Here is a 25,189-nt window from a genome sequence, read left to right on the forward strand (position 1 = left end):
CCTATCAATGAAGGACTATGGACCGGGACACGCAGCCAAGGCGGTTTCTAGGCAGGGTACTTAAAGGTTACTGGCCGGCTCACACACTCACCTCCGGGTACAGCTTATGTACCGCCAAGGGTACTGACGGACAGGTGAGTGTTGAGCCGCCACACACCTAGTAATTGCGACCTTCATCTTGATTGTGCATGCCTGTCACTATTACTTGTTTAGTATAATACTGCGTAGTCACTCCATCATATTTATGATCTTTTTGGCGGGCTCTGTACCCACTTGAGTACTTGAGCTCTCGAATAGAAGCAAAATAACCACTGACTAAAGGAAACAACCAGGGGTCACCCTGAGGTGATAATCGATAGCAAAGGGGTTTGTGAGCACTAACTGTGCCCATTGGACTCCTCGTTTCTCCTCAGCTTATAATTATGAGCATACACAAGATTTTTGTACTTTCTCTAGAACACCATGACTAAGTCTTTTTCACTTTTGATTCTATTATACCTAAACACAGTACTTTGAGTTCTGCTTCATTTAACTCCGGTGGTAGTTTGATGAGGCCCCCGTAGTCATCATTCGTGCATGACGGGCCCTCGGGGAGTCTATAAATATGTAATTCTTAAATCCTGTTACATCCCCACAACATAAGCGATTTTTCTGATTCTAGATCTTAGGCATTCTTTTGGCAGCATTTCCTAATGTATGCAAGACTGCTCTTCACAAGAAGCATTGGTATCATTAACCATAGGCAACACATGGACTGGAACGTTAACATGCTCTTGCCTTCACTATCTGGGAAGAGAACAGCAGCACAATCTATTGCCATAGCTCAATATTCCCTTAAACCTCCTCACTAGTCTAGGCAGCATTGGAACACTACACACACGCCTTAGACGGTTTGCCACATTCCATTGCTCATCAGTGAACTTCATCTGATCTTTGGCTTTGGGCCATTAAGCTCCTTTATACATGAGATAGTTCTGTGATTTGTCTCCTCCTTTATAATCATAGTCATAAGGAGTAGGGTCAACTTAATTATTGTGATAGTTGACACCTCCACATCCTTTTCTTTCAGAGCGGTGCCCCCCCTTCCCTGAGCTGGTGCCAGGTTGAGTTGAGGATTCCTATCCGTACACCATGTGTAAGCAATACTTTTCACTAATCACACATGCCAGACGCATTATATATGTGGGGATAAGAATATCCCACATTTTACTGCCAAACAGGTTCAGAGTCACTTACTTATTGGTTTTCTCTTGTTTTGTGTCTTTCTCCAACAGGTACTACAGTAAATCTTAACTGAAAATAGCAGGATTACTGTTTTTTAAATTCTTTTATTTCATTACTTTCTATCACTGTTCACTAATTTTGCAGTAGCATTTCTATAGGTCCTGATGAAAGCCTTGACACCTTCCAGGTCTCTTAGGCTGAAACATGTAGACTACTTTTTCAACTGACACATGCAGTTCTAAATCCATACTGTAAGTACACTGTTTTTAATCCTGGCAACGGGAACCAGCTAATAAAGGCAACATCTTTGCTCCCAGTAGCTAGTTTTAATACCACTATCCACACAGTTAGATATTTTTTGTTTTGCTGCGCCCCAACCAGTACCCGATTTACTCTCTCTCATCTGTTGGATTTAGTACATTCCTAATAGAGTAGGAGTAGAATATCCCTGAGCGCCTTCCTCTGACAGGGAGTTGTAGCCCTTGGCAGGACTAGGTATTCTCACAAAGAGGAGAATCAAAGATGATGAAGCACCCCTGAATTCCTCTGCTGGTTGTTCTAACTTGGTAAATTGTGCTAATTCCAGTCCTTGGTCCTTGGAGGTGGTTATGCTGCTTATGAGCTGAAAATACACGCATCGCCCTTCAAGCACAGTTCTTTCCCACCACAAGCTTTCTGAAAAACAAACGCAATGCCTGTTCGCGGCTGGAAGAACCACTGCAGCCTGAGTCCACTATGCAGCTGAAGGAATTGATGCATCGCCTGCCCGTGGCTGAAAGAATCGACGCAGCAACTGTTTCGCTGCCGCACTGATTCAGCTCTCCTGGTTTTTCCATGCACCACAACTGTCCGCCAAGTTTCTAGCTCATCACCCCGCAGTAAGGAGCTGCCTTCAAAATTCGATGCATTGCTTCTCCTCGCAATAAGGAATCGACGCAACACTTCTCTTACGTGCAGCAGAACTGACGTCTCCATTCCCCTGGGACTCAAGAATCAACGCATTGCTGCGTTTTCTGATGCTTCCCTCCTTTGCAACTGATTTTTGTCGTTAATTTTGACAAGTAAAGGTGCTTTGTGCTAAAATCAATGTATCCATAGAGTTCTATAAACTGAACTGCATAAACCCTTAAAAGGTGATTTCTTACATTGGGAATGTTGGATTTGTTTTGTTTTTGTCTTTTTTGATTTAGATAAAGATTGGTTATTTTTCTAAACTGGTCTGGTGTCCATTTGTAGTGTTTTCACTGTGTTACTATGTGTTGAATGTACAAAATCTTTGCAAATTGCCTCTGAGATAGGTCTGACTGTGGTGCCAAGATACTAAGGGGGTAAGCAGGAATTACCCTTGGTGTGTAACTCCCTTACCATTGCTAGAAGGAAAGGTGCCTACTTGGACAAGGTGGAAACCACTGCCAACTAGAGACCCCCATTTCTATCAGTTATTTTAGTGTGTAGACACAAGAGCACTAGTTCCCCTCATGACTCTGTTCACCACTGCAGCCCATGGTGACACTTAGGTGTCATCCCTGCTGGGAACTGGAGCAGGAGGTTTCGATCCTAGTCAAACTACGTGACGATAGCAGGTTTCTGGCCTCTTTCTCACTAAAATCCGCCATGACTAACAATCTATATCAGTGCTTCCTGCGGAAAAGTTCAGCTTTTTGCATAGTTATCCCCTAACATTTTGCCACATACCTGATGCTAACTTGACTGACTTTGTGCTGGGATCCTGATAATAAGGCCCATATTCTTTTCCAAACTGTCAATAAACAAGAAAAGAGTGTCCAATGGTAGTATTCGACCACCGTCAGGAGCAAGTAAACGGCTTCACTTAAGGCGTTAAAGAAAGCCCTCACTCACCACCTAGTGATGACATGCTTGATCATCGGGCCCTACCAAAGAGACCGAGTGTCTCTTCGGTGTGCTACAACGCCAGGTTTTACTGCGGAGCGGGTTGGTGAGTTCAGGCAGTGTTGTGCAAAGAAAACTAGTGAGTGGTGGATGGTTAATAAGTAGACCGTAGTGTATCAAAATTAACTTTATTATAATGATCACTAAGGACGGGTTAATAAAAACTTATGTGTTGGAAATTCGTCCACAATTAGTTGAGTGGTAGTTTCCTAAACATCAGTCGACATGTTTCAGCCACAAAACGGTATGAGGCTTCCAGCTTTACGGTTTCTGCACTTTTGTGGTGTTAAGGATTCACACCATGGGTCACAGGAGGTGGGTGGGAACGTAATTGGCACACCGCCCTCGACGCTCGACACCCACTGTGTACCTGCATCTACCCTCGACCGGACCCCGAAGATCTCCTAAACCAGGAGTAATTAGGAAGACGATTTTCCCTCCTAATTTTTTTGCACTTTACACCTTTTTGTTAATTTTCACTTTCACGTCCCTAGGTAAGGGTGGGCCTTAGAGAGTCCATTCCACCAGGGTTTAGTACACGCTTTGTCCTGATGAATGCTAGGTAAATTCATACCGTTTCGTGGCTGAAACATGTCGACTGATATTTAGGAAACTACCACTCAACTAATTGTGGACGAATTTCCAACACATAAGTTTTTATTAACCCGCCCTTAGTGATCATTATAATAAAGTTAATTTTGATACACTACAGTCTACTTTTTAACCATCCACCACTCACTAGTTTCTTTGCACAGCACTGCCTGAACTCACCAACCCGCTCCGCAGTAAAATCTGGCGTTGTAGCACACCAAAGAGACACTTGGTCTCTTTGGTGGGGCCTGATGATGAAGAATGTCACCACTAGGTGGTGAGTGAGGGCTTTCTTTAACGCCTTAAGTGATGCCGTTTACTTGCTCCTGACGGTGGTCGAATACTACCATTGGACACTCTTTTCTTGTTTATTAACTATTACCGGGGAATAAGAGTGTCACTCTACTCTCCCTGCCTCTCTTTTTGTTTGGACTTTCCCAAACTGTACCATTTTTACAAAATTGGCACACCTCTGCACAACATGTAACTCCCTTGGAAAAGGTACCCCTGGTATCAAGGGGCCTTTTGAATAGAGAATGCCACTGCGGGCAGCATCAGGTATAACGCCACCTTCACATACCCCTCACCTTAACACCACACACTGCAGGCTGCGTGTTTTGGTGCAGACCAAACTGAAGTAATCATGGTACAGACACCTGTATGCCAATGTTCTACAGCCTTCCTGTTGCTGGGCTCTTGTTTTCCTGGAAGCGCAGGTGACAGTACGAGAGAGCTGGGCAGGAAACACATTTGTTGGTTTAGGGCTGAATCTTTGGCCATTCCTTCGCCAGAATGTTGCTCCGTGCGTTGCTTTTCTCAGCCCATGCTTCTTTTATTAGGGCAGCTGTGGCCTATGAAAGGTGAAGAGAAATGTAGTTCCTACTTCATTTAAGTAAATGTGTTTGCCCTCAGGCATGTGCGCTTGAGAACAGAGGGCCAGATGTACAGTCGATTGCGAATGCAAAATGGGGTCCTGGCATGTACAGACACTCTTTTGGGAGTCGTTGACTCGTAAAATATCATTTGAGACTCTTGCTATTAGAAAGGGGCGTTACTTCCTAACAGCGAGTCACAATGGAATGTACCATTATTTTGCAACCGCATTTGCGGCTGCAGAACTCCTGCAGTTTCCCAACTACTTGTTATGCTATGTTATGTTAAGCTCATTTATTATGCGCACAGATGCTCCAGCAAAGGAGCGTCCTGGCGCCCGACAAGGTAGCAACACAACACAACTGGACATAACAAAGCAGAAAGAATTTAAGGAAACAAGAAAGTTTTTACAGCTCGACGGAAAGAGAGCAGATCCCCAAGGGCACGAATCGCAAGGGGAAGGGAGTTCCACAACACTGCGACGCGAACTTGAAAAGAGCGGCCGCCAGCCCTGCAACGCTTGAAACGGGGGACAACCGCAAGTTCTAGGTCCGAAGATCTTAAAGCCTGGACCGGAACATAGCGGGACAGAAGGTTGGAAAGGATCATAACAGGGGATCCCTTGAGAATCTTGTAGGCTACATAAAGGACCTTGAACTGAATCCTTTGCGCAATCGGTAACCAATGCAGCGTACGCAGGGTGTTAGCAGTTGGACAAAATCTAGGTAGGCCCACAACAGCTCTCGCCGTGGCATTCTGTACACGCTGCAGGCGTGTGATTTCCGACTGATTTAATCCTGCTAGAAGGGAGCTAGCGTAATCAAGCCGAGAAATCACGGTTGCTTGAATCACACGTTGCCTGGTGGTGGCATCAAAATTTTTTAGTACAGGCCGTAGTCCACGCAAAAAGCCAAAGCAGCAGGCCGCCGTGCGGTTAGTATGGCAGACAAAGGTAAGAGTTGGATCGAGCCAGACCCCAAGGTTTTTTAACTCAGCGACCGGGGTTGGCATAGGACCCAGATCCGACGGCCACCACCTGTCTCCCCAGAGTTCCGTTTTCTTGCCAAAGATCATGACCTCCGTCTTGCTTGCGTTCAGCTGGAGACAATTGGAAGTCATCCAGCTGGCGACCGCCCGAAGTCCATTCTGGAATCTGGGGGCATCCACATCCGCATCCCCGCTGATCGTGACCGCTAACTGGGTGTCATCGGCATATGACACCATGGTCATACCCCAATGCCTGACAACCTCAGCCAGCGGTCTCACGTAAAGATTGAATAACGTGGGACTCAGCGAGGAGCCCTGGGGGACCCCCAGATCCAGAGGATGGAGTTTGGACTGATAAGGCGGGTCGGCCACGCAAAAGGAGCGGTTGGCAAGAAAAGAACGGAACCACTGGAGAGCAAGGCCAGTAACACCAGCTTCCTCCAGACAAAGCAGAAGGATAGGGTGGGACATGGAGTCAGAGGCGGCGCTCAGATCTAATAGCACCAGCGTCGCCGTTTGCCCCGTATCAAGCACGGAGCGTAAATGCTCCACCATGTACAGTAGAGCAGTCTCCGTGCTGTGCCCGGCCCGGAATCCATTCTGCAAGTAGGAACCTATCATACCATGTCCCTGCTCTACCTATTAAGACCAATAGGATAGCCACATCATATGTTACATAAACTGACCAGTATGGCTGACATTTACTGACATGACATTCACATATTTGTGTATAATGCTCTTTGACTACCCTGTAGAACAGAGCAGTATATTTTATGAAGCTTTTTCGTCCTCTTTACATCACCGAATACCCCAATTAGTAGACATACAAGGTTTCGTGATAAGGTAATATGATTAATACCTGGAGGGCATATGCGAGGTGCAGAGTTTATTAAACACATGAGGTCCATGTTGAACCCTTTGGCACAATAAAAGATTTCTGGTCTTGCATTTTAAATGAACAAAGTACCCCACACTCTGTGCATGCGCAGCACAGCCAATGCAGAAGGCTCTTATTTCTATCACCTATCAACTGCACACGGAGCCCGCACGTGTTAAGTCCTATCAACAAAGGTCTATGGACCGGGACCCGCAGCCTAGGCGGTTCCCAGGCAGGATACTTAAAGGGTACTGGCCGGCTCCCACACTCACCTCCGGTTACAGCTTCTGTACCGTCAAGGGTACTGACGGACAGGTGAGTGTCGAGCCACGACACACCTAGTAATTGCGACCTTCATTTTGATTGTGCATGCCTGTCACTATTGCTTGTTTAGTATAATACTGTGTCGTCTCTTTATCATATTTATGATCTTTATGGCGGGCTCTGTACCCACTTGAGTACTTGAGCTCTCAAATAGAAGCCAAATAACCACTCACTAAAGGAAACAGACTCGTAAAATATCATTTGAGACTCGTGCTATTAGAAAGGGGCGTTACTTCCCAACAGCGAGTCACAATGGAATGTACCATTGTTTTGCAACCTCATTTGCGGAACTCTTGCAGTTTCCCACCTACTTCAAGTAGGTTGTAAGCCACTCGCATACAGGAAGGGGTCCCCAAAGGCCCCTTCCCCTTTGTAAAAGGATGCGAAAATATTTTTAAAGAGCAGGCAGTGGTTCCAGGGACCACTTCCTGCATTAAAAAATTAAACAGAAACATTTCATTTTTCTTTTTAAATGCATCCTATTTTCCTGTAAGGAAGACTAGCAGCATTTTAAAAAAAATGCTTTATTTAAAAAAGCAGTCACAGACATGGTGGTCTGCTGACCTCAGCAGACCACCATCCCTGGGAGTTCTAGCCATTCCTAATGGGGTCGCAAATTGCACCTGCCTCATGAATATTAATGAGGCATGTAATTTGCGACCACATCAGGAATCGCAAACAGTGTCTGAAACACTGTTGTACATACCAATTTGCGAGTCACAAATTACGAGTCGCCAAATGATGCAATTTGCTTGTCGCAAATTTGTAAGGTCATACATTTGTCCCAGAGTGGTTTAGGCAGATTGGGGACAGAGGTAAGAACAGTAAAGGGGGCAGACGGGCAAATGTGAGAGAGGAGCTCTGAATACCATTAAATCCTCTGGAGTACACTACCACCTTTGGGGCTATATACATTAAAGGAGGACCTCGTACATGTGCACATCATCTCTCAAAAGACTACCAACCCACACCACATATAGCCAGGGAGGGTCAGTGGACCCACTCATGACAAACCTCATGTGTTTACATGGGAAATGCTGTAGGCAGGCTCCCCACAGGGATGGAAGAGAAAAGGTATGCACCCCACACCGGTGAAGCCGCCAACCATTTTGTGTGCCATGGCTTAGTTATGGGTTAACTGGCCACCACCTTGATAAAGGGATACCAGCTTTCAGTGCAAACCCTAGTTCCTAACAACATCTACGCTCTAGGGGCCCGATTCACAGAACTAATCTGAGACAAAATCCTAAACTTACTACTTTTGGAAGGCATTTAGTAGTAGTAAAGTTACTACTACTAAATGCCTGTGAATACCAAAAGTGGGAAGTTTAACCAAGAGTAGTAAGTTTAACCAAAAGTAGTAAGAACATTCTGTGAATATCAAAAGTAGTAAGTTTTGTCTCAGATTACTTCTGTGAATCGGGCCCTTGGTTAGCAGCGGAGAACATCATGTAAAGGGGCCGTCGGGGTGGGAGTGGGGGTGGGGGAGTTGGTGGGGGTGGGAGAAGACTCATGCCCCGAATCTCATGCCTAGGAAAGCAAGGTTGGTTGGACACTGAGAAAATGAAGAGCAGATTGTCAAATGAACATTGCGCCTTGGACATCCAGCCCTATGCCTGTCCACCAAGAACCAGAGCAGGGAACCTTGTAGCGCTAAGAACAACGGTCTCTTCCCTTGTTCCTAAAACTGGGCATCCAAGCAGCATATTCCGATGCCTGGTGGAACTATACAACACCTAAGCCAGGTCATTGGGTCAAATTAAATACCCTGCACCTAGCAAAAGGAAGCACGAGGCCGGCCAAACCACACACAATGGAATACATGAAATAGGACGACGATCTAGGACCCGTGATTCGCCCCACAAAAACAATCCGAAACCTGCATAAAACCCACAATGGTTTTAACTCACAGGTGGCAATACCCACCATCCCTGTGCAACACGACCATAAGGAAAATGCAACACCTTCAACTAGGTCACTGCTGGTCTGAGGTCACCCCGACTGCAGACCACTCAGGGGTAAGCCCACAACCGCAGGCACGTGCTCTGCATCGAAAACGTAAGAGTACGAGTAAATGCCAAAAAACAGAACATCAAAACGAATCTTGCCTCACAGCTTGACCATAATGAAAAGAGAAATCAGAGAGAGAGAGAAAATGAAGAAGAAAGCGTGAGACAAGTGGGGCACATGGAAACTCAGGGGTAGATTTACAAGCCCCTTGCACCACTTTTGCGTCACTTTTCCCATTTAAAAGTGACGCACGGGGCTTGTAAATCTGCCCCTCAGAGTGAAAGAGAACACAGAACTGGAACAGAAAGGGTGCCACGTGTATCAGTGAAAGACAAAACGTGTGCGCATATTTACACATCTTTTTTTTTTCTTACACTATCTCTGAAGGAATCGGCCAATGGGCCTGTGCTGAAGGCGTGTCCAGCCCAGCACAGAGCCACGTATCTGTGCCTATAAAAGCTCCTGGAGAGGATGAGAGAGTGCAGCCAGAAAATCACCTGGGGAAGAAGCCCCATGAGCCCATAAGCAGGTGAAGAAGCCCCCGGCACGCTCAGAGTGGCGCCCTGCCAGGTAGGTGGCTCTGCCTCCCTTCTCCCTGCAAACACTGCTGCTTGTAGGAATATCTTGGAACGCCAAATACCTGTTTGGCACATACAACTTAATCAATTAGCTCTTTTTAAGGGAGAGCGTAAGCTCTCCACCCCTTGAATGCAGGCCACTGTTTATCCACTGGAGTCCATGTGAAATTGGCAGCAACACCCAGACCAGCTGGCTGCTGTTCAACCCTGAGGAATGATGTGGTCTCTTCAAAGAAGGATGGAAACAAAACAGAGGCATTAAATGCTTCTGTTCACACCCATGTAGTTATCACAATCCTAAACGTTAATGATTGTTAAGCTAATACTAGCAAATAACCAGTGTATTAACGTGCGATTTTAAATTGATCTAAAACTAGATATAACTATTCTTCGCTGTGAGTTTAGATACTTGCAGCAGCCAGCAGGTGGTCTCCGCAGTGATAATCATGGAGAGGCGGGGACCAAGGGGTCTCTGCAATGACTGAGTCATGTAGAGTCTGGGGACCAAGTGATCTCTGTAGCGACTAAGTAAAGGATAGATAGGATGGGGATCAGGTGGGCTCTGTGGTGGCAAAGTCAGGGACAGGCTGGGGACCAAGTGGGCTCTGTGGTGGCAAAGTCAGGGACAGGCTGGGGACCAAGTGGGCTCTGTGGTGACTTAAGTAAAGGAGAGGCTGGGGACCAGCTGATCTCTACAGTGACTTGGTCAGGGAAAGGCTGGGGATCAAGTGGTCTCTGCGGTGAACAAGTCTGGGAGAGGCTGGGGACAAGGTGAGCTCTACCGTGAGTAAGTCAGAGAGAGGTTGGTGACCAGTTGATCTCTGCAGTGACTCAGGGTGAGGCTGAGGACCAGGTGATCTCTGCAGTGACTCAGGGTGAGGCTGAGGACCAGGTGATCTCTGTAGTGACTCTGGGAGAGACTGAGTACAAGGTGATCTCTAGGGTGACTCAGGGAGAGGCTGAGGACCAGGTAATCTCTGCAGTGACTCAGTGAGTGGCTGAGGACCAGGTGATCTCTAGGGTGACTCAGGGAGAGGCTGAGGACCAGGTCATCTCTGTAGTGACTCAGTGAGTGGCTGAGGACCAGGTGATCTCTGTGTTCACCAAGTCAGGGAGAGGAGGATGACCAGGTGATCTCTGCAGTGTCTCAGGAAGAGACTGAGGACCAGGAGATCTCTGCAGTCACTCAGGGAGAGGCTGAGGGCCAGGTGATCTCTGGGGTGACTCATGGAGAGGCTGAGGACCAGGTGATCTCTGCAGTGACTCAAGGAGAGGCTGAGGACCAGGGGATCTCTGCTGTGACTCTGGGAGAGACTGAGGACCAGGTGATCTTTGGGATGACTCAGGGAGAGACTGAGGACCAGGTGATCTCTGCAGTAAGTCAGGGAGAGACTGAGGACCAGGTGATCTCTGCAGTGTCTTAAGGAGAGGCTGATGGCCAGGTGATCTCTGTGGTGACTCAGGGAGAGACTGAGGACCAGGTGATCTCTGGGGTGACTCAGGGAGAGGCTGAGAAACAGGTGATCTCTGGGGTAACTCAGAGAGAGGCTGAGGACCAGGTTATCTCTGCAGTGACTCAAGGAGAGACTGAGGACCAGGTGATCTCTGCAGTGACTCAGCGAGAGGCTGAGGACCAGGTGCTCTCTGCAGTGACTCAGGGATAGGCTGAGGACCAGGTGATCTCTGTGGTGACTCAGGGAGAGGTTGAAGACCAGGTGAACTCTGTGGTAACCGAGTCAGGGAGAGGCTGAGGACCAGGTGATCTCTGCAGTGACTCAGGGAGAGACTGAGGACCAGGTGATCTCTGCAGTGACTCAGGGAGAGACTGAGGACCAGGTGATCTCTTCAGTGACTCATGGAGAGGATGAGGACCAGGTGATCTCTGTGGTGACTAAGTAAAGGAGAAGCTGGGGACTGGGTGATCTCTGTGGTGACTTAGTCAGGGAGAGGCGGGGGCCAAGTAATTTCTGCACTGACCCAGGGAGAGACTGAGGACCAGGTGGTCTCTGTCTTGACCAAGCCTGTGAGAGGCTGGGGATGTGGGGCCCAATTCACAGGACTATCTTAAGACAAAATCCTAAACTTACTACCATTTTGGTATTCACAGAAGCCACATACTCATTTTTGTATTCACAGAAGGCACTTACTCAATTTTGTATTCACAGAAGGCACTTACTCATCAATGAGTAAGTGCCTTCTGTGAATACCAAAATGAGTAAGTTACCCAAAATGAGTAAGTTACTCAAAAGGTGTAAGTTACTCATTTTAGTATTCACAGAATGAGTGAGGATTCATAAAGTGCAACTTAGCCCAAGGGCATCAAGGCGCATAAAAGATGGAACAGCTGTTAAGGATGTAGGAAAGTGCGCCGACTACAGGTAGGCTTCTGAGAAGAGCCAGATCTTTAATGCTTTGCGGAAGAGTGCCAGGGAAGTGTGGCCCTTGAGCTCAGCAGGAAGCATATTCCACAGTCTAGGAGCGAGGGAGAAAGAAGCCCTCCCTCCCTCCCCATCTAGCCTTAGCGACTCGGGGGACAAAGTTAGTTAGTTAACAGAGCAGAGCGGAGAACACAGAAGAGTCGAGAGACCGGGATGCTGTCCGAGAGCACGGAGAAGTCCCAGACTTAGATGCTGAAGAAGAATCGAATTCCTGAACCAATTATCTTAAGCAAATTCATTTAGAAGTAGATCGCAGAAGAATTTCGATGAGGAAGAGAGTGTTAGAGAGGGGTGCTACGAAAGCGTCAGTGATAGAGAGGCTGTCCTGCCCTGAATCCTGTCCTGAAGCTTTGTTCGCTAGATCTTTCCTGGGGGACCCTTCCCAATTCCTAAGCTTGAGAGTTAATTTCCACACCATACTTGGTAAATATTTTTTTTATGTATGTATATGCGCTTATGTGCTTTTCTCTCTGTCCTCTCCTCTCTGAGCAGTGTCATTGCAGAGTATAAATGAATGCACTTTTGATTTGATATCTTGAAAATTCCTTCCTGAGAGAGACATAGTTTATTCTGTGCTGTGTTAGTGGTTCATAAGAATTTAAACAGATATAAAATTTTAAAATATGAAATAAATGTAATATACTTGTAAAGTGCACAGCTGCCCCAGCAACGGGGCATCCCGGCACTGTATAACCCTTCCTGGCTCTCCCTGTGAGATGCCCCTCCTGGGCACCCCCAAGGTGAAGCCAGGCATCCCAGCATTCTAGGGGCCATTATGGAGATTAAGCAAGCTATTGCCCAGAGTTGCAGCATGGGACCCATGATTAGAGTAGGCGCTGAGGCGAGAGAATTATCGAGTCCGAGGACATTAAGCCCAAGACCCTGCCGCGTCGGGAATTGAACCATGGTCCCGGGCCTGATCTCTGCTTCAGAGTCTGCCGCTTCTAACCAGTGAGCCACACTTCTCCACAAATGAATTTGCTTAAGATAATTGGTTCAGGAATTCGATTCTTCTTCTGCATCTAAGTCTGGGACTTCTGCGTGCTCTCGGACAGCATCCTGGTCTCTCGACTCTTCTGTGTTCTCCGCTCTGCTCTGCTAACTAACTCATGCTATATCGATTATAATTTTCTGGATGCTTGGACCAACCTTTAATGTTTCAGATTTATGAAACTCCTAACTCTGATTGGACAGGCAATGGGAGGTGATCATCACACCATGCTTATTTCATAATATTTTCTTTCAGCTCTTTGTTTAAAATTCCACGCCTTAAATTTTATACATTCGTCTTTATTCCTACCCGTATTCACTATGTAATTGTCACAATTTAGAGTAAAAACAGTTTTCATGCACGTCAGTAGACTGTCGTTACGGTTCCCATGAATGTATCGGCTTTTCATCCTTGACCGATGTCCAAGTTGACATGGCGTCTTCCAGCTAGATTGTATCATGTAGCAGACGAGAGGGAATAGACTGTGTTTCTCAACTACAGGCCCATAATAGGCACTATTGAAAGAGTCGAAAGACAAATGTTAAAATAAAAAATAAATGGTTTCACTCTATACCAACATCAATACTCTAATCCCCTTTATTTATTAATATTCTTCCTGCATTAGCATTAGTATAATAGCTGGGTTTAGTATGCAGCAAGCAGGTGGCAAGCATGTGAGTCTCAAGCAGCCATCTTGTTAGCTACTGTGCAAGTGCAGAAAGTTTCCCTCCAAGCATAGATACATCATACTACATAGATGCAGTAGACACATGTGCACTAAAGAATTTCAGTTAGCAGCCATTTTAGCATCACTCTAGAGTTACTGGTTAACTCACTCATACTAGCTTACTCACTCTCACTTCTTCTCTCACCGCTCATGCATTCCACCTCTCCTTAACCCTCCCTTACTCATGACTCATACTCCCTTTCCCTCACTCAGTAACACAAACCTGCACACCCTCAAACACATTTTTCCTGATTGTGTGCTTAACTCGCATTTTCTTTCTTAACTCTTCTAAACTGGTTTGGTTTCCCATTCCCTACTGAGACAATATTTTGCTTTAAACTACTGCACCCTCAGCTTGTTGATTTTCTCCAAAACATTTGTTCTCTGTTTATGCCTTCTTGTTTATTTTGTTTTTGCGGTTCAACCCACTCAAACACTCAACAAGATCTGATCCTTTTTCACTCACAGGTGCATCCTGTCAACAATGGAACTGCATACCTACTACCGCTTCCTGATCTTCATATTCCTGCATAACCGTGAGTAGCAAAGGCATGAACCCATTAAGATATGAAGATAGACCAAAACACTGTTTTCGCTCAGCAGACATTGTGACCTCTCGCATCCAGACACATAGAGAGCGTCTGGTGTAGGGAGGGGGACTGAGGAGCATCACTGCAAAAGTCACTAATATGCTCTTAATAATATGGTAAATGCTCATTACTCCATACTCTTGGTAAGTTTGCCTTCTACAACTATTAACTAATTCAGAATGAGGTAAAAGCAGTTTGAAAATCAGTTAGAAAGCTGAATAAGCTTTCTAAAGTGAGAATGGACGAATCCGAATCTGGGTCGCATATAGAACAAGCATTTGTAATGCAATAGGTCTCGCATTAGTGACTGCAAATGAAAGAATTAAGTAATGAAACAAATTCCACGAAGCAAGTAAGGGCTGTAGTACAACAGGTTGTTGCTAGGTGTCCCTGTGGAGTTGTAAAGGGACCTCTTTTCGATACATAAGGGTCTGCACCCTTTATGCAATTATGAAGAGAAAGATTGCCCCTGAGCATTTATTTCATTTGTTGGTATTGGAAGTAAGAGTTTTGTTACCTTGCGTTGAAAAAATCCTGTATTGGTGTTCATTTAGATTTTTGTGTGAAATAAAGCTAAAAACAAAAATGGTGCATTTTTATAAAGCAAGCTAACAACAATGTCATTGTGCGAGCACCCTGAGACCCTTAGGGGTTAGAAGTCATGCTTTACAAGAAACCGGATTGATTCTTTGGTCCACTATGAGGCGAATTTCATCCAGAGATAAAGATGTAGGACTGACACAGACCTCAGGCTTGCTGTGGTACTTCCTTATGAGCTGGTGACCCTTCCTCTTCTGGCCATTGACCCTCTACTTCAATATGTCATCGTCCGTTTCAGCATTTATCTTGATGGGCAGAACATTGTCCAGGATTGGCAGGTGGGCACATCAATACACCTGCTAGAATATTTGAACTTTCTGCACTTTTCTGGCATTGTTATGACCTCCCTTAGTATTTTTTATCGCTGGAGTTGATGTAAATCACTGCACCGGGACATGCATGGGAATGTAATACGCTGAGACTTCTGTGGTATTAGTGCAAAAAGAGACTACAGAATGTCACCTGGACCATGGGGCATATTACCAAGCAATAGCGATAATTATCGCTATTGCTTGGTTAGAGACAAAAATTTACCGCTAAGCTGCGGCGATTTTTATCACAAATAAACCTTGGTATTACCAAGGTTTAACGCAAATGCGATAAAAATCGACCGCAATGCATGAATATCGCTGAAAAGTCAGCGATATTCATGCATTACCGAGCTAATGCTCTTAGCCATGTTATCCACCTCCCATTGGATAACATGACTAAGAACTGCTCAGGGCAGGTGTTAGCTTTTGGAGATATTTGCGCTTAGCAGAATATCTCCAAAAGTTGGTAAAAGGAGATAGCGATGTTAGCGACTGTTTCCAGTCGCTAACATCTTGGCACGCCAACTTGGCATGTCATTAGTGATAAATATCACTGACATGCAAAGTGGGGCCCAAGATGGTCGCTATCTCCTACTAGCTGTCGCTAACTGGTGTTAGCGACAGCTAGGTAATAGGGAGATAATTTTATCTCCGCTTTCTTGGCTTTTAAAGCCGAAAAAGCGGAGATAAACCCCCTTGATAATATGCCCCACAGTTCTTACTCGAACTGCATGCCTGCCAGCACTATGACAAGCGCCCCCCACAAACAAAGAATACTTTCTGCAAGTATTCAAGGATTGGACAATAGTAAGCCTTGAAGTACACAAATAATTATTTCTGCGTCTGTTGATGCTTCCTGCTGCATAACTGCTTAATATTGATAAAGCGAGAATTATTTGAACTATTAGAGATTAAACAGAGGTTTTTAGAGTTTTCCATGAAAATAGTCAAAGAAGCTTAGCCGTGTAAATTCGAAGGAAAATAATTCCATATTTTAGCGGCAGCAATACAAAATGATCTGTCTCCATAGGGCACATCTATCTACATGATTTGGGTGTAGACAGAAGACATTCTAGTTTTAAAGAAGGCATTTGGTAGGGGCGAACTTTGCTGCCTTGAAAGCATGGGTGATATAGTATACTGGTTTGTGTACAATAGTCATGGCTACATAATTATCATATAGAAAGGTGCCATTGCAGACAGTAGTAGCTGGTGTTCTTTGGAAGTAGCCAAACAGCGAAGGAAGCAAACCCTATTGTTGTGCAGGGTTCAGTTGGGGATGCCCCCACAATAATTCTTTTTCAAAAATGAGTTAAGTTAGTAAATTTTACAGCAACAATTCTCATGTTAATTTGCTTAGAAGCCATCAGCAGTGCATAAAATGGTATGCCAATGAAGCTTACCAGGAATTTACCCATTTCATTTTTCAAAATTTGCTATGAGGACCCCTATGTGGTTAGATTTACATTCAGTGTCCCAATGCCAGCCTGTTGAAGGGAGTACCACCTTTACAGGAATAAAATACGGTCTTGCCAGTGTAAGAGTTTTGCTATTCATGCTCCCTATATATCACTCCTCATACATCTTTTCAACTCACTCATATTAGCTCACTCGCTCTTACTTCCTCACTCCTCACTCATTCCAGCTGTCTTTACACCTCACTCATTCTCAGTCTTACTCACTTTCACTTACCAGATAAGCACACACACACTCTCAAACACACTTCCACATACACTTAATTTCAGTGAATTCGCGTTTCAATCACCTTACCAAAATCGAATTCATGCATGTTAGTCCTGTCAGCTTTAGGGTGGTCTTCCCCTGAACTTTTTGCCTTCCTCCTTTGTTGTTTTCTGGTCTTGTTTTTGCTGGACTTAGGACTCTGCACAATTTACCACTTCTGACCAGTGCTAAAGTGCATATGCTCCCTCCTTAAAACATGGTAATATTGGACTATATCCACTTGGCATTCCTAATTTACTCGTTTGTACCTAGTAAAGTGGCACCACATATGCCAAGACCCTCTAACGTGAATGCTGCTAGTAGGCCTGCAGCACGGATTGTGCCACCTACTTAAGTAGTCCTTTAAACATGTCACAGGCCTGCCATTGCAGTCTGTGTGTGCAGTTGTGAAACTGCCATGTCGAACTGCAGAATAAACTTTTTGACAAGTCTAAACCTTCTTTTTTAATACATATAAGTCACCTGAAAAGGCAGGCCCTGAACAGCTTACAGGTCAGGGTGCAGTGTACTTGAAAACTAGGACATGTAGTTTTAAGATTCTCTTAAATTAGTCATTGTTCACTGCTGCAAGGCCTACCTCTCCCATAGAATAACAGTGGAGTTACTTTATTACTTTCAATAAGCTGTAATTTTTAAATGGGAACAGGTAATTAGTTTGTGTTTGGTGTCATTGGAGTTTAAATCCTCTCTAATAGTAAAGTCAGATTTAAAAGTACAACTTTGAAAATTCCATTTGAGAAAGCTGGCATTATCCTGTCTTCACCATTTGGTGCCTGTAGCCTGCCCCATGGTCACATCACTGGTTAACCCCTTTAGTGCTAAGGCTAGTTTAGTACTCTCATATAATTTCCATTGAAATCAATGAAAAGTGCATGACGAGTTACCCTTGTCATTAGCAGCCAAGAGGTTAAAGCTGACAGTTGTGCTTTGTGTATTCCTACTAGACAGCCGCAGGCAATAGACATGTTAGGTGTGCATGGATGGGCCTGCACTAGCCGGAAGGTAGGGCAGAGCTGGGCACAGCCATTCTTGCACTTGAATAGGCTGTGTTCTGCCTTCACACAAAGGGCTTCATACCCCCTGTAGTTAGTCTGGAGCCAGGGCACGAACGCCAGGATGCCTTAGGCTGCAAAGGGACACCTCTAGTAGCTTCTCCCAACTTCCAGAGGAAGGAGACCAGGTATAAATATTGAACCTTAACCATCACCTCTTCAGTAAATTTCTGGACCTGTGGATACTCTGTCTGGAAGATGGGCTGCTAGGCTGCTGAAATGATGGCCACAATGATGGACTGCTGCCCTGCTGGAACTCTGCTTTGCTGGACTGCTGCAATGCTATGCTGACCTGCTCCCTGCAGCACTCTTCCTTGGGTGAGAAGGAGTGGACCTGCAATTGTTTAACCCAGGACTCCAAAGAGACTCCAAGAGCTAGTTGCATCCCTCCTGACTTAAGCCGCAGGGGCAGAAGGCTCCAACAACCTTGACCCCAGCTGGGTTCTGTGATCTACCTGCCAAGTGGTGCCAACTTAGTCCTGGACCCTGCTTGTTTGTTATTCCAACCTGTTATTGTCATATACAAAGAAATCTTTAGGTCTTGTTTTGTTTATAGTAATTTACTATTTTATTCTCAAATCAAGATTTTCATCATACTCCCAGTATTACATCATCGATTAGTGACTTTCGGCAGCCGACATTTGTTTGCCCCCCCTAGTGGCACATTGGCCTGGGGCTTTATCAAGGCTTATGCAATCTTTAAAACATCATTATTCTTGTGTGCAGCATATATTATCATTCAGCAATTGGTTTTACCAGAGAGATCGAAAGAGTGAGGAGGGGCGTATATGGAGTAACTGTATGAGTGAGTCTTCCAGAGGAGCAACGGCAGAGCTGAAGAGTGGTGCCGAGGGATGCAAGCTATTACAGAAAAATGAGGAAGTACCTTTGAGAATACACTTGATAGCTTAGAATCAAGAGCAAAATACAATATCCAATCCAAAAACATATTGTTCTTTTAATCTCCCTGTTGAAACCAATTGCTGAATGAAATTATATGCAGCACACAACAACAACATGGGAAAACATGTGTTGGCTTCCAAAAGTCACTAATCGATGACATAGCACTTGTTGGCCTCTAAGACAGCTCAAGGCAACAGGTACATCCTAGTCTTGATGGACCATGCACAGACCATCCCTCTGAGGTTGGAGGCTGCACCCAACATGGCCAAGGCCCTGATGGGGATTTTTACACGTGTGGGGCTTTCCTTAGAGGTAATGTCGGACCGGGGCAATAACTTCATGTCAGCATACATGAAGTCCACTTGGGATGAGTGCGGTGTGACTTATAAGATCTACACACCCTATCACCACCAAACAAAAGGGCTTGTTGCGAGATTCAACAAGACCCTCAAAGGCATGATACAGGATCTACCTGAGCCAATGAGGCAAGAGTGGGACGTCCTCCTGCATTGCCTTCTCTTTGCCCTCAGGGAAGTGCCAGAGAACCGGGCTCAGTTTAGCCCCTTCAAACTATTCTATGGCCACCCTGTTAGACGACCTCTCAGCCTTGTCAGAGAGGGGTGGGAGCAAGCTCCCAGGAATCCCTGTCAGGATGTAGTCAGCTTTATGCTGGCATTCTGTAACCAGATGCATTGCTTTGTGACAAAAGGAGAAAAACAATCTTTAGCCGAGTCAAGAAGTTATGAAACTCTGCTATGACCAGAAGGCCACTCTGGTACAGTTTCAATGTGGCTAGAAGGTGTGGGTTATGGAACCTGTAGAGCCCAGAGCTCTACGTGATTGCTGGATAGGCAAATACAAGGCGAAGGAGCGGAGGAGGTATTCCAACTACCTGGTGGGTAACAAGACCCCTAGAAGCCTCATAAGGGTGCTCCATGTGAACCACCTCAAACTGTAGAGTTGGGCCTCAGCAAGGCCTACCATTGCTAGAGGTTCGCCCTTCTCTACACGCAAGTCCTCAGACCAGTAAATAGAAGTTGGCACGGAAACTGAATTGTCAAAAGAGATATTTATTAAACCTCATGAGGTGGAACTACATTCACACAACACCCTTCGGTAGTGTATTAAGTAGCACAAGGAATAGAAGAACCATGGGTCTTTTATACCGATACAGGGGCTCAAAAGAAGGCGGTACAAGCAGACATAGGAGAGTTACATACATAAATGGTCATACAGAAAGGCACAGTCAACAAAGAAGGAGGAGCCTACAGTTGCTGACTTCAATGGGTGCATGGGTAGCTACAGACCTCTCTGCGCATGTGCAGAGTAGCAGAAGCTAAGTATAGCCAGTTTGTTGAGCAAGGCACAAGGGTAAACAACAGAGAAGAAGGAAAGAGCACTTGTAGAGTACAAGACAGACAAAATGGCTGCCAGAAACAAGATGGCTTCAGCTAAACGCTAGCATCGACCTCTGCCAAATTTCCACAAAACCATACTTTGAAAGGTCCGAAGTCAACATGCTCCTGGTGACGGATGAAGGGGTGGAAGAGGAGAGTGAGCCTCTCATTAACATCCTGGCTATGCAAGACCACAATGTGTCAGTAGAGGATGTCAACCTCTCCCTTAATCTGACCCAAAGCAGCAGAGTGACTGTTGACAATTGCTGGGACAGTTTTCTTCTCTTTTCTGCCTCACCCCAAGGCTTAAACATTTGTGTATCAATTACATAGACACTGGAGTCCATCTGATAAAAATAAAATGTACAGGCTTTTAGACAATGTGAGGGCCAGTATCAAGGAGGAGGTCCCTAAGATGGTGATTGAGTCCTTCAACAGTCCCTGGTCCAACCCTGTGATGCTGGTATCCAAGGCCGCCCAACCAGGCCTAACACAAGAGCTTAGATCCTGTGTGGACTACAGGGGTCTCAGTTCCAACATGAAGACTGATGAATACCCCATCCCCCATGCTGATGACCTCACTGGCAGGCTGGGGCTACCAAGTTCCTCAGTACCTTTGATCTCACCTCGGGTTTGCTCTGACAGAGGTGGCCAAGCAGAGGTCTATATTCTCAGAACCAGAGGGCCATTTCCAATTTTGGGTGATGTCCTTTGGCTTAAAGCATACCCCTACCACCGTTCAGAGGTTGACCAACAACGTCCTAGCTGGGAAGGAGGCATTGTGTACTGCCTTCGTTGACAATATAATGGTCTTCAGCTCCAGCTGGAAGGAACACCTCTACCACTACCAGGAGGTGCTCTAGACCCTGCAGCAGGTTGGCCTGTCCATCAAGGCCAGTAAGTCCCAGATAGGGCAGGGTTCCACATGGTGGGCAGGGGCAAGGTACAGTCATTTCAGGCAAAGTTTGACACTATTCCGGCCTGAAAAACCCCTTAAACACAAACTGAGGTGAGGGCCTTCCTGGGCCAAACAGGATTCTACTGGAGGTTTGTTAGGGATATGGCACCATTGGTGACCCCTTAACAGAGATGGCTTCAAAGAAGCAGCCCAGAAAGGTGATCTCGACAAAAGCCTGCCAAAAAACCTTTGACACCCTCAAGGAAGCCAATTGTACAGCGCCTGCACTCAAGGAACTTTTCTAACAAGTTTATAGTGCAGACAGATGCTTTAGAGCTTGACATAAAGGCTGTCTGAGCACAGTTGAATGAGGAGGGCCTAGACCAACTGGTAGTCTTCATTAGCAGGAGGTTACTTCCATGGAAACAGAGATGGAGTGCCTTTGGTGGGGTATGGGCACTAAGGAACCTGGGACCCTACATGTTTGGGACTTACCGTGTTTAGAAAGACATCAAGCCCCTCAAATGCATCATGTAAATAAGGGGTGAAAATCTCAAACTGTTGAGGTAGTCTGGGATTGGTCTAGCAGTGGATCATCATTCTGGATCAGACCATGTCAATGCTGATAGTCTATCTAGATTCTCCCACCATAGTGATGAGAACTCCCAAGAGGTTGGATACTTTTCCCCACTTTCAGCTGGAGGGATACATGTTAGACTAGTCACCCTTAGGTGGCCTTCCCCCAAACATTTTGCCTTCCTCCTTCACTTTTTTCTACTCTCCTTTTTGCTACCGTTAGGATTCTGCACACACTACCACTGCTGACCAATGCTAAAGTGCATGTGCCCCCTCCTTAAAACATTGGAACAGTGGCCTATCCCCAATTGTCATACTTAATTTACTTGTAAATCACTAGTAATGTGGCACCACTGAAATTCAGGGTCTGGGCACAACAAGGTCCCAGGGACCGATTGTACCACCTACTTAAGTATTGCTTTAAACATGTCTCAGGCCTGCCATTGCAGCTGTGTTTGCAGTTTCAAACTGCCATTAAATTCGGCAGAATAAAGCCTTTGCCTGGCCAAAATCTTCCTTACGAAAATATGTAAGTCACCCCTGGGGTAGGCCCTGGGAAGCTCAGAGGTCATAGTGCAGTATATATAGAAAAATAGGACATGTAATATTAAGTTTTACATGTCCTGGTAGTGAAAAAGTCAGATTGGCTTTTCACTACAGCAAGGCCTAAATATCACCATAGGGTGACACTGGAGTTAGCTTAATACATTTAAAGTGTTGTAATTTCCAAATGGGAACATGTAACCAGTTCATGTTTGGTGTCTTTGGAGTTGTAATGAGAAATCCTCCCTTATAGTAAGACCGGATTTTAAAATGCAATTTTGAGAATGCCACTTTTAGAAAGTTGCCATTTTTCTGTCCTAGCCACTTCGTGCCTGCAGTCTGTCACTGGGGAACATGACTGAGTGTAGCTGACAGTTGGGGTTTGTGCATTATACTTAGACAGCCACACACAATAGTCTAGGTGTCAGATAGTTAATTATCCATGAATACCTCTGAAAAGCTGTCAGGCATGTACCCAGACAATGGGACAACAGCATGTACCATTTAGCAATCAGTCTCTCCTCCTTCCACATTCCCTGGTCTCTTGATACCTGTCTTCTCAATGATTGTCTGTAGAGATTGAAGTGTGAGAAATTGGGTTACTAATCGAAATTGGGTTACTAATCAAGCAGCAACCACAATCCTTGTCAGGGTAAGGCATAAGCAAACGCCAAATTAACCTGTGTTTAACCTTCTGGTCGTGTGGCGCAAAGTAATCATGCTTAACTTAGAGGCAATGTGTAAAGTATTTATGCAGCACTCTAAACAGAAATGAAGTGAAAACACAGCAGAAGAAAAACCAACACCAATTTAGAAAAATAGAGCAAAACGTAATAAATAAATCAAGCCCAAAACAACAAAACTCCACACAGTAGAACATGGGATAATCATTTGAAGGCCTTTTGAGGCTCGATTCCTTAATATGCATGTGCGCAACCGACTGCCCTGGTTGGTTTCCATGGCATCTGCTTGTAAAGGCTGTGCAGAAAAGGCATGCATGGTAAAGTATAGTCGTGGTCGGCAGGGGTTCTCGCAGGGGGGTTCTCGCAGGGGGTTAATATAAAAACAAAAAACACTTACCAGGAACAGCAAGCATGCAGCCTCCCTCCCCTAAGCCAATCACAACGCTGCCATGGCAACGTTGTGATTGGTCGGGTAGCCGACCAGCTAGGCGACTATGGGGAGGCCTTTTTCTCCATGTAGGCTGAGAAAGGGCAGAGTGCGCATGACTGATTTGGTTGGCCCCAGGGGGCCTGAAGAAATCAAAAAACCTTCTTAGCGGTCCCACTGATACTTGGTCCTTTTAAACCAACAAAGAAGAAATTGGCACAGAAGCTGAAATATAAAAGCACATCTTTATTAACCTCAAATGAGTGAGACATAGCAAATGAATGAGGCAGTCTGAGGAGTACAGAAAACTGGGGCCTTATATATGCTTAGGGTTACACAGTCATCATAAGACCAAGGGGCAGTCCTGGCTCATGTAAGCATGCATGAATGACTAAGATGGGCATACAAGATGTGTTTGCTCAACAAAGTAGGAGGAGAGTTACTTCTCCATACGGCAGCAAAAATAGCCTGACAGTTATGCAAGAGAAGCAGGTGCATTCTACTAGCTAGGCCCTTCTGGGCATGTGCAAAGGTGGAAGATGCTAAATATAGTTTGTTTCTAGGCAGATTACAAGAGCAGTCAACACTGAGGGAGGACAGAGCGCATGGCGAGCACGTGGCACAACAAGGTCCCAGGGACCGATTGTACCACCTACTTAAGTATTGCTTTAAACATGTCTCAGGCCTGCCATTGCAGCTGTGTTTGCAGTTTCAAACTGCCATTAAATTCGGCAGAATAAAGCCTTTGCCTGGCCAAAATCTTCCTTACGAAAATATGTAAGTCACCCCTGGGGTAGGCCCTGGGAAGCTCAGAGGTCATAGTGCAGTATATATAGAAAAATAGGACATGTAATATTAAGTTTTACATGTCCTGGTAGTGAAAAAGTCAGATTGGCTTTTCACTACAGCAAGGCCTAAATATCACCATAGGGTGACACTGGAGTTAGCTTAATACATTTAAAGTGTTGTAATTTCCAAATGGGAACATGTAACCAGTTCATGTTTGGTGTCTTTGGAGTTGTAATGAGAAATCCTCCCTTATAGTAAGACCGGATTTTAAAATGCAATTTTGAGAATGCCACTTTTAGAAAGTTGCCATTTTTCTGTCCTAGCCACTTCGTGCCTGCAGTCTGTCACTGGGGAACATGACTGAGTGTAGCTGACAGTTGGGGTTTGTGCATTATACTTAGACAGCCACACACAATAGTCTAGGTGTCAGATAGTTAATTATCCATGAATACCTCTGAAAAGCTGTCAGGCATGTACCCAGACAATGGGACAACAGCATGTACCATTTAGCAATCAGTCTCTCCTCCTTCCACATTCCCTGGTCTCTTGATACCTGTCTTCTCAATGATTGTCTGTAGAGATTGAAGTGTGAGAAATTGGGTTACTAATCGAAATTGGGTTACTAATCAAGCAGCAACCACAATCCTTGTCAGGGTAAGGCATAAGCAAACGCCAAATTAACCTGTGTTTAACCTTCTGGTCGTGTGGCGCAAAGTAATCATGCTTAACTTAGAGGCAATGTGTAAAGTATTTATGCAGCACTCTAAACAGAAATGAAGTGAAAACACAGCAGAAGAAAAACCAACACCAATTTAGAAAAATAGAGCAAAACGTAATAAATAAATCAAGCCCAAAACAACAAAACTCCACACAGTAGAACATGGGATAATCATTTGAAGGCCTTTTGAGGCTCGATTCCTTAATATGCATGTGTGCAACCGACTGCCCTGGTTGGTTTCCATGGCATCTGCTTGTAAAGGCTGTGCAGAAAAGGCATGCATGGTAAAGTATAGTCGTGGTCAGCAGGGGTTCTCGCAGGGGGGTTCTCGCAGGGGGTTAATATAAAAACAAAAAACACTTACCAGGAACAGCAAGCATGCAGCCTCCCTCCCCTAAGCCAATCACAACGCTGCCATGGCAACGTTG

General features: G+C 45.3%; 1 protein-coding gene across 1 annotated transcript in view; it reads left to right on the forward strand.

The window, feature by feature from the left end:
- Window positions 1-25,189, forward strand: part of LOC147701261 (IgGFc-binding protein-like) — a 217,263-nt gene that overhangs the window by 37,924 nt on the left and 154,150 nt on the right. Inside the window, exons 3-7 of the mRNA XM_086929327.1 lie at window positions 9,185-9,326; window positions 10,484-10,751; window positions 10,839-11,012; window positions 11,116-11,270; window positions 14,000-14,067. Coding sequence (XP_086785453.1) covers window positions 9,185-9,326; window positions 10,484-10,751; window positions 10,839-11,012; window positions 11,116-11,270; window positions 14,000-14,067 — 807 coding nt within the window. The remainder of the gene's footprint in view (window positions 1-9,184; window positions 9,327-10,483; window positions 10,752-10,838; window positions 11,013-11,115; window positions 11,271-13,999; window positions 14,068-25,189) is intronic.

Source organism: Lissotriton vulgaris, chromosome 7 (assembly GCF_964263255.1).
Source record: "Lissotriton vulgaris chromosome 7, aLisVul1.2, whole genome shotgun sequence".
NCBI lineage: Eukaryota > Metazoa > Chordata > Amphibia > Caudata > Salamandridae > Lissotriton > Lissotriton vulgaris.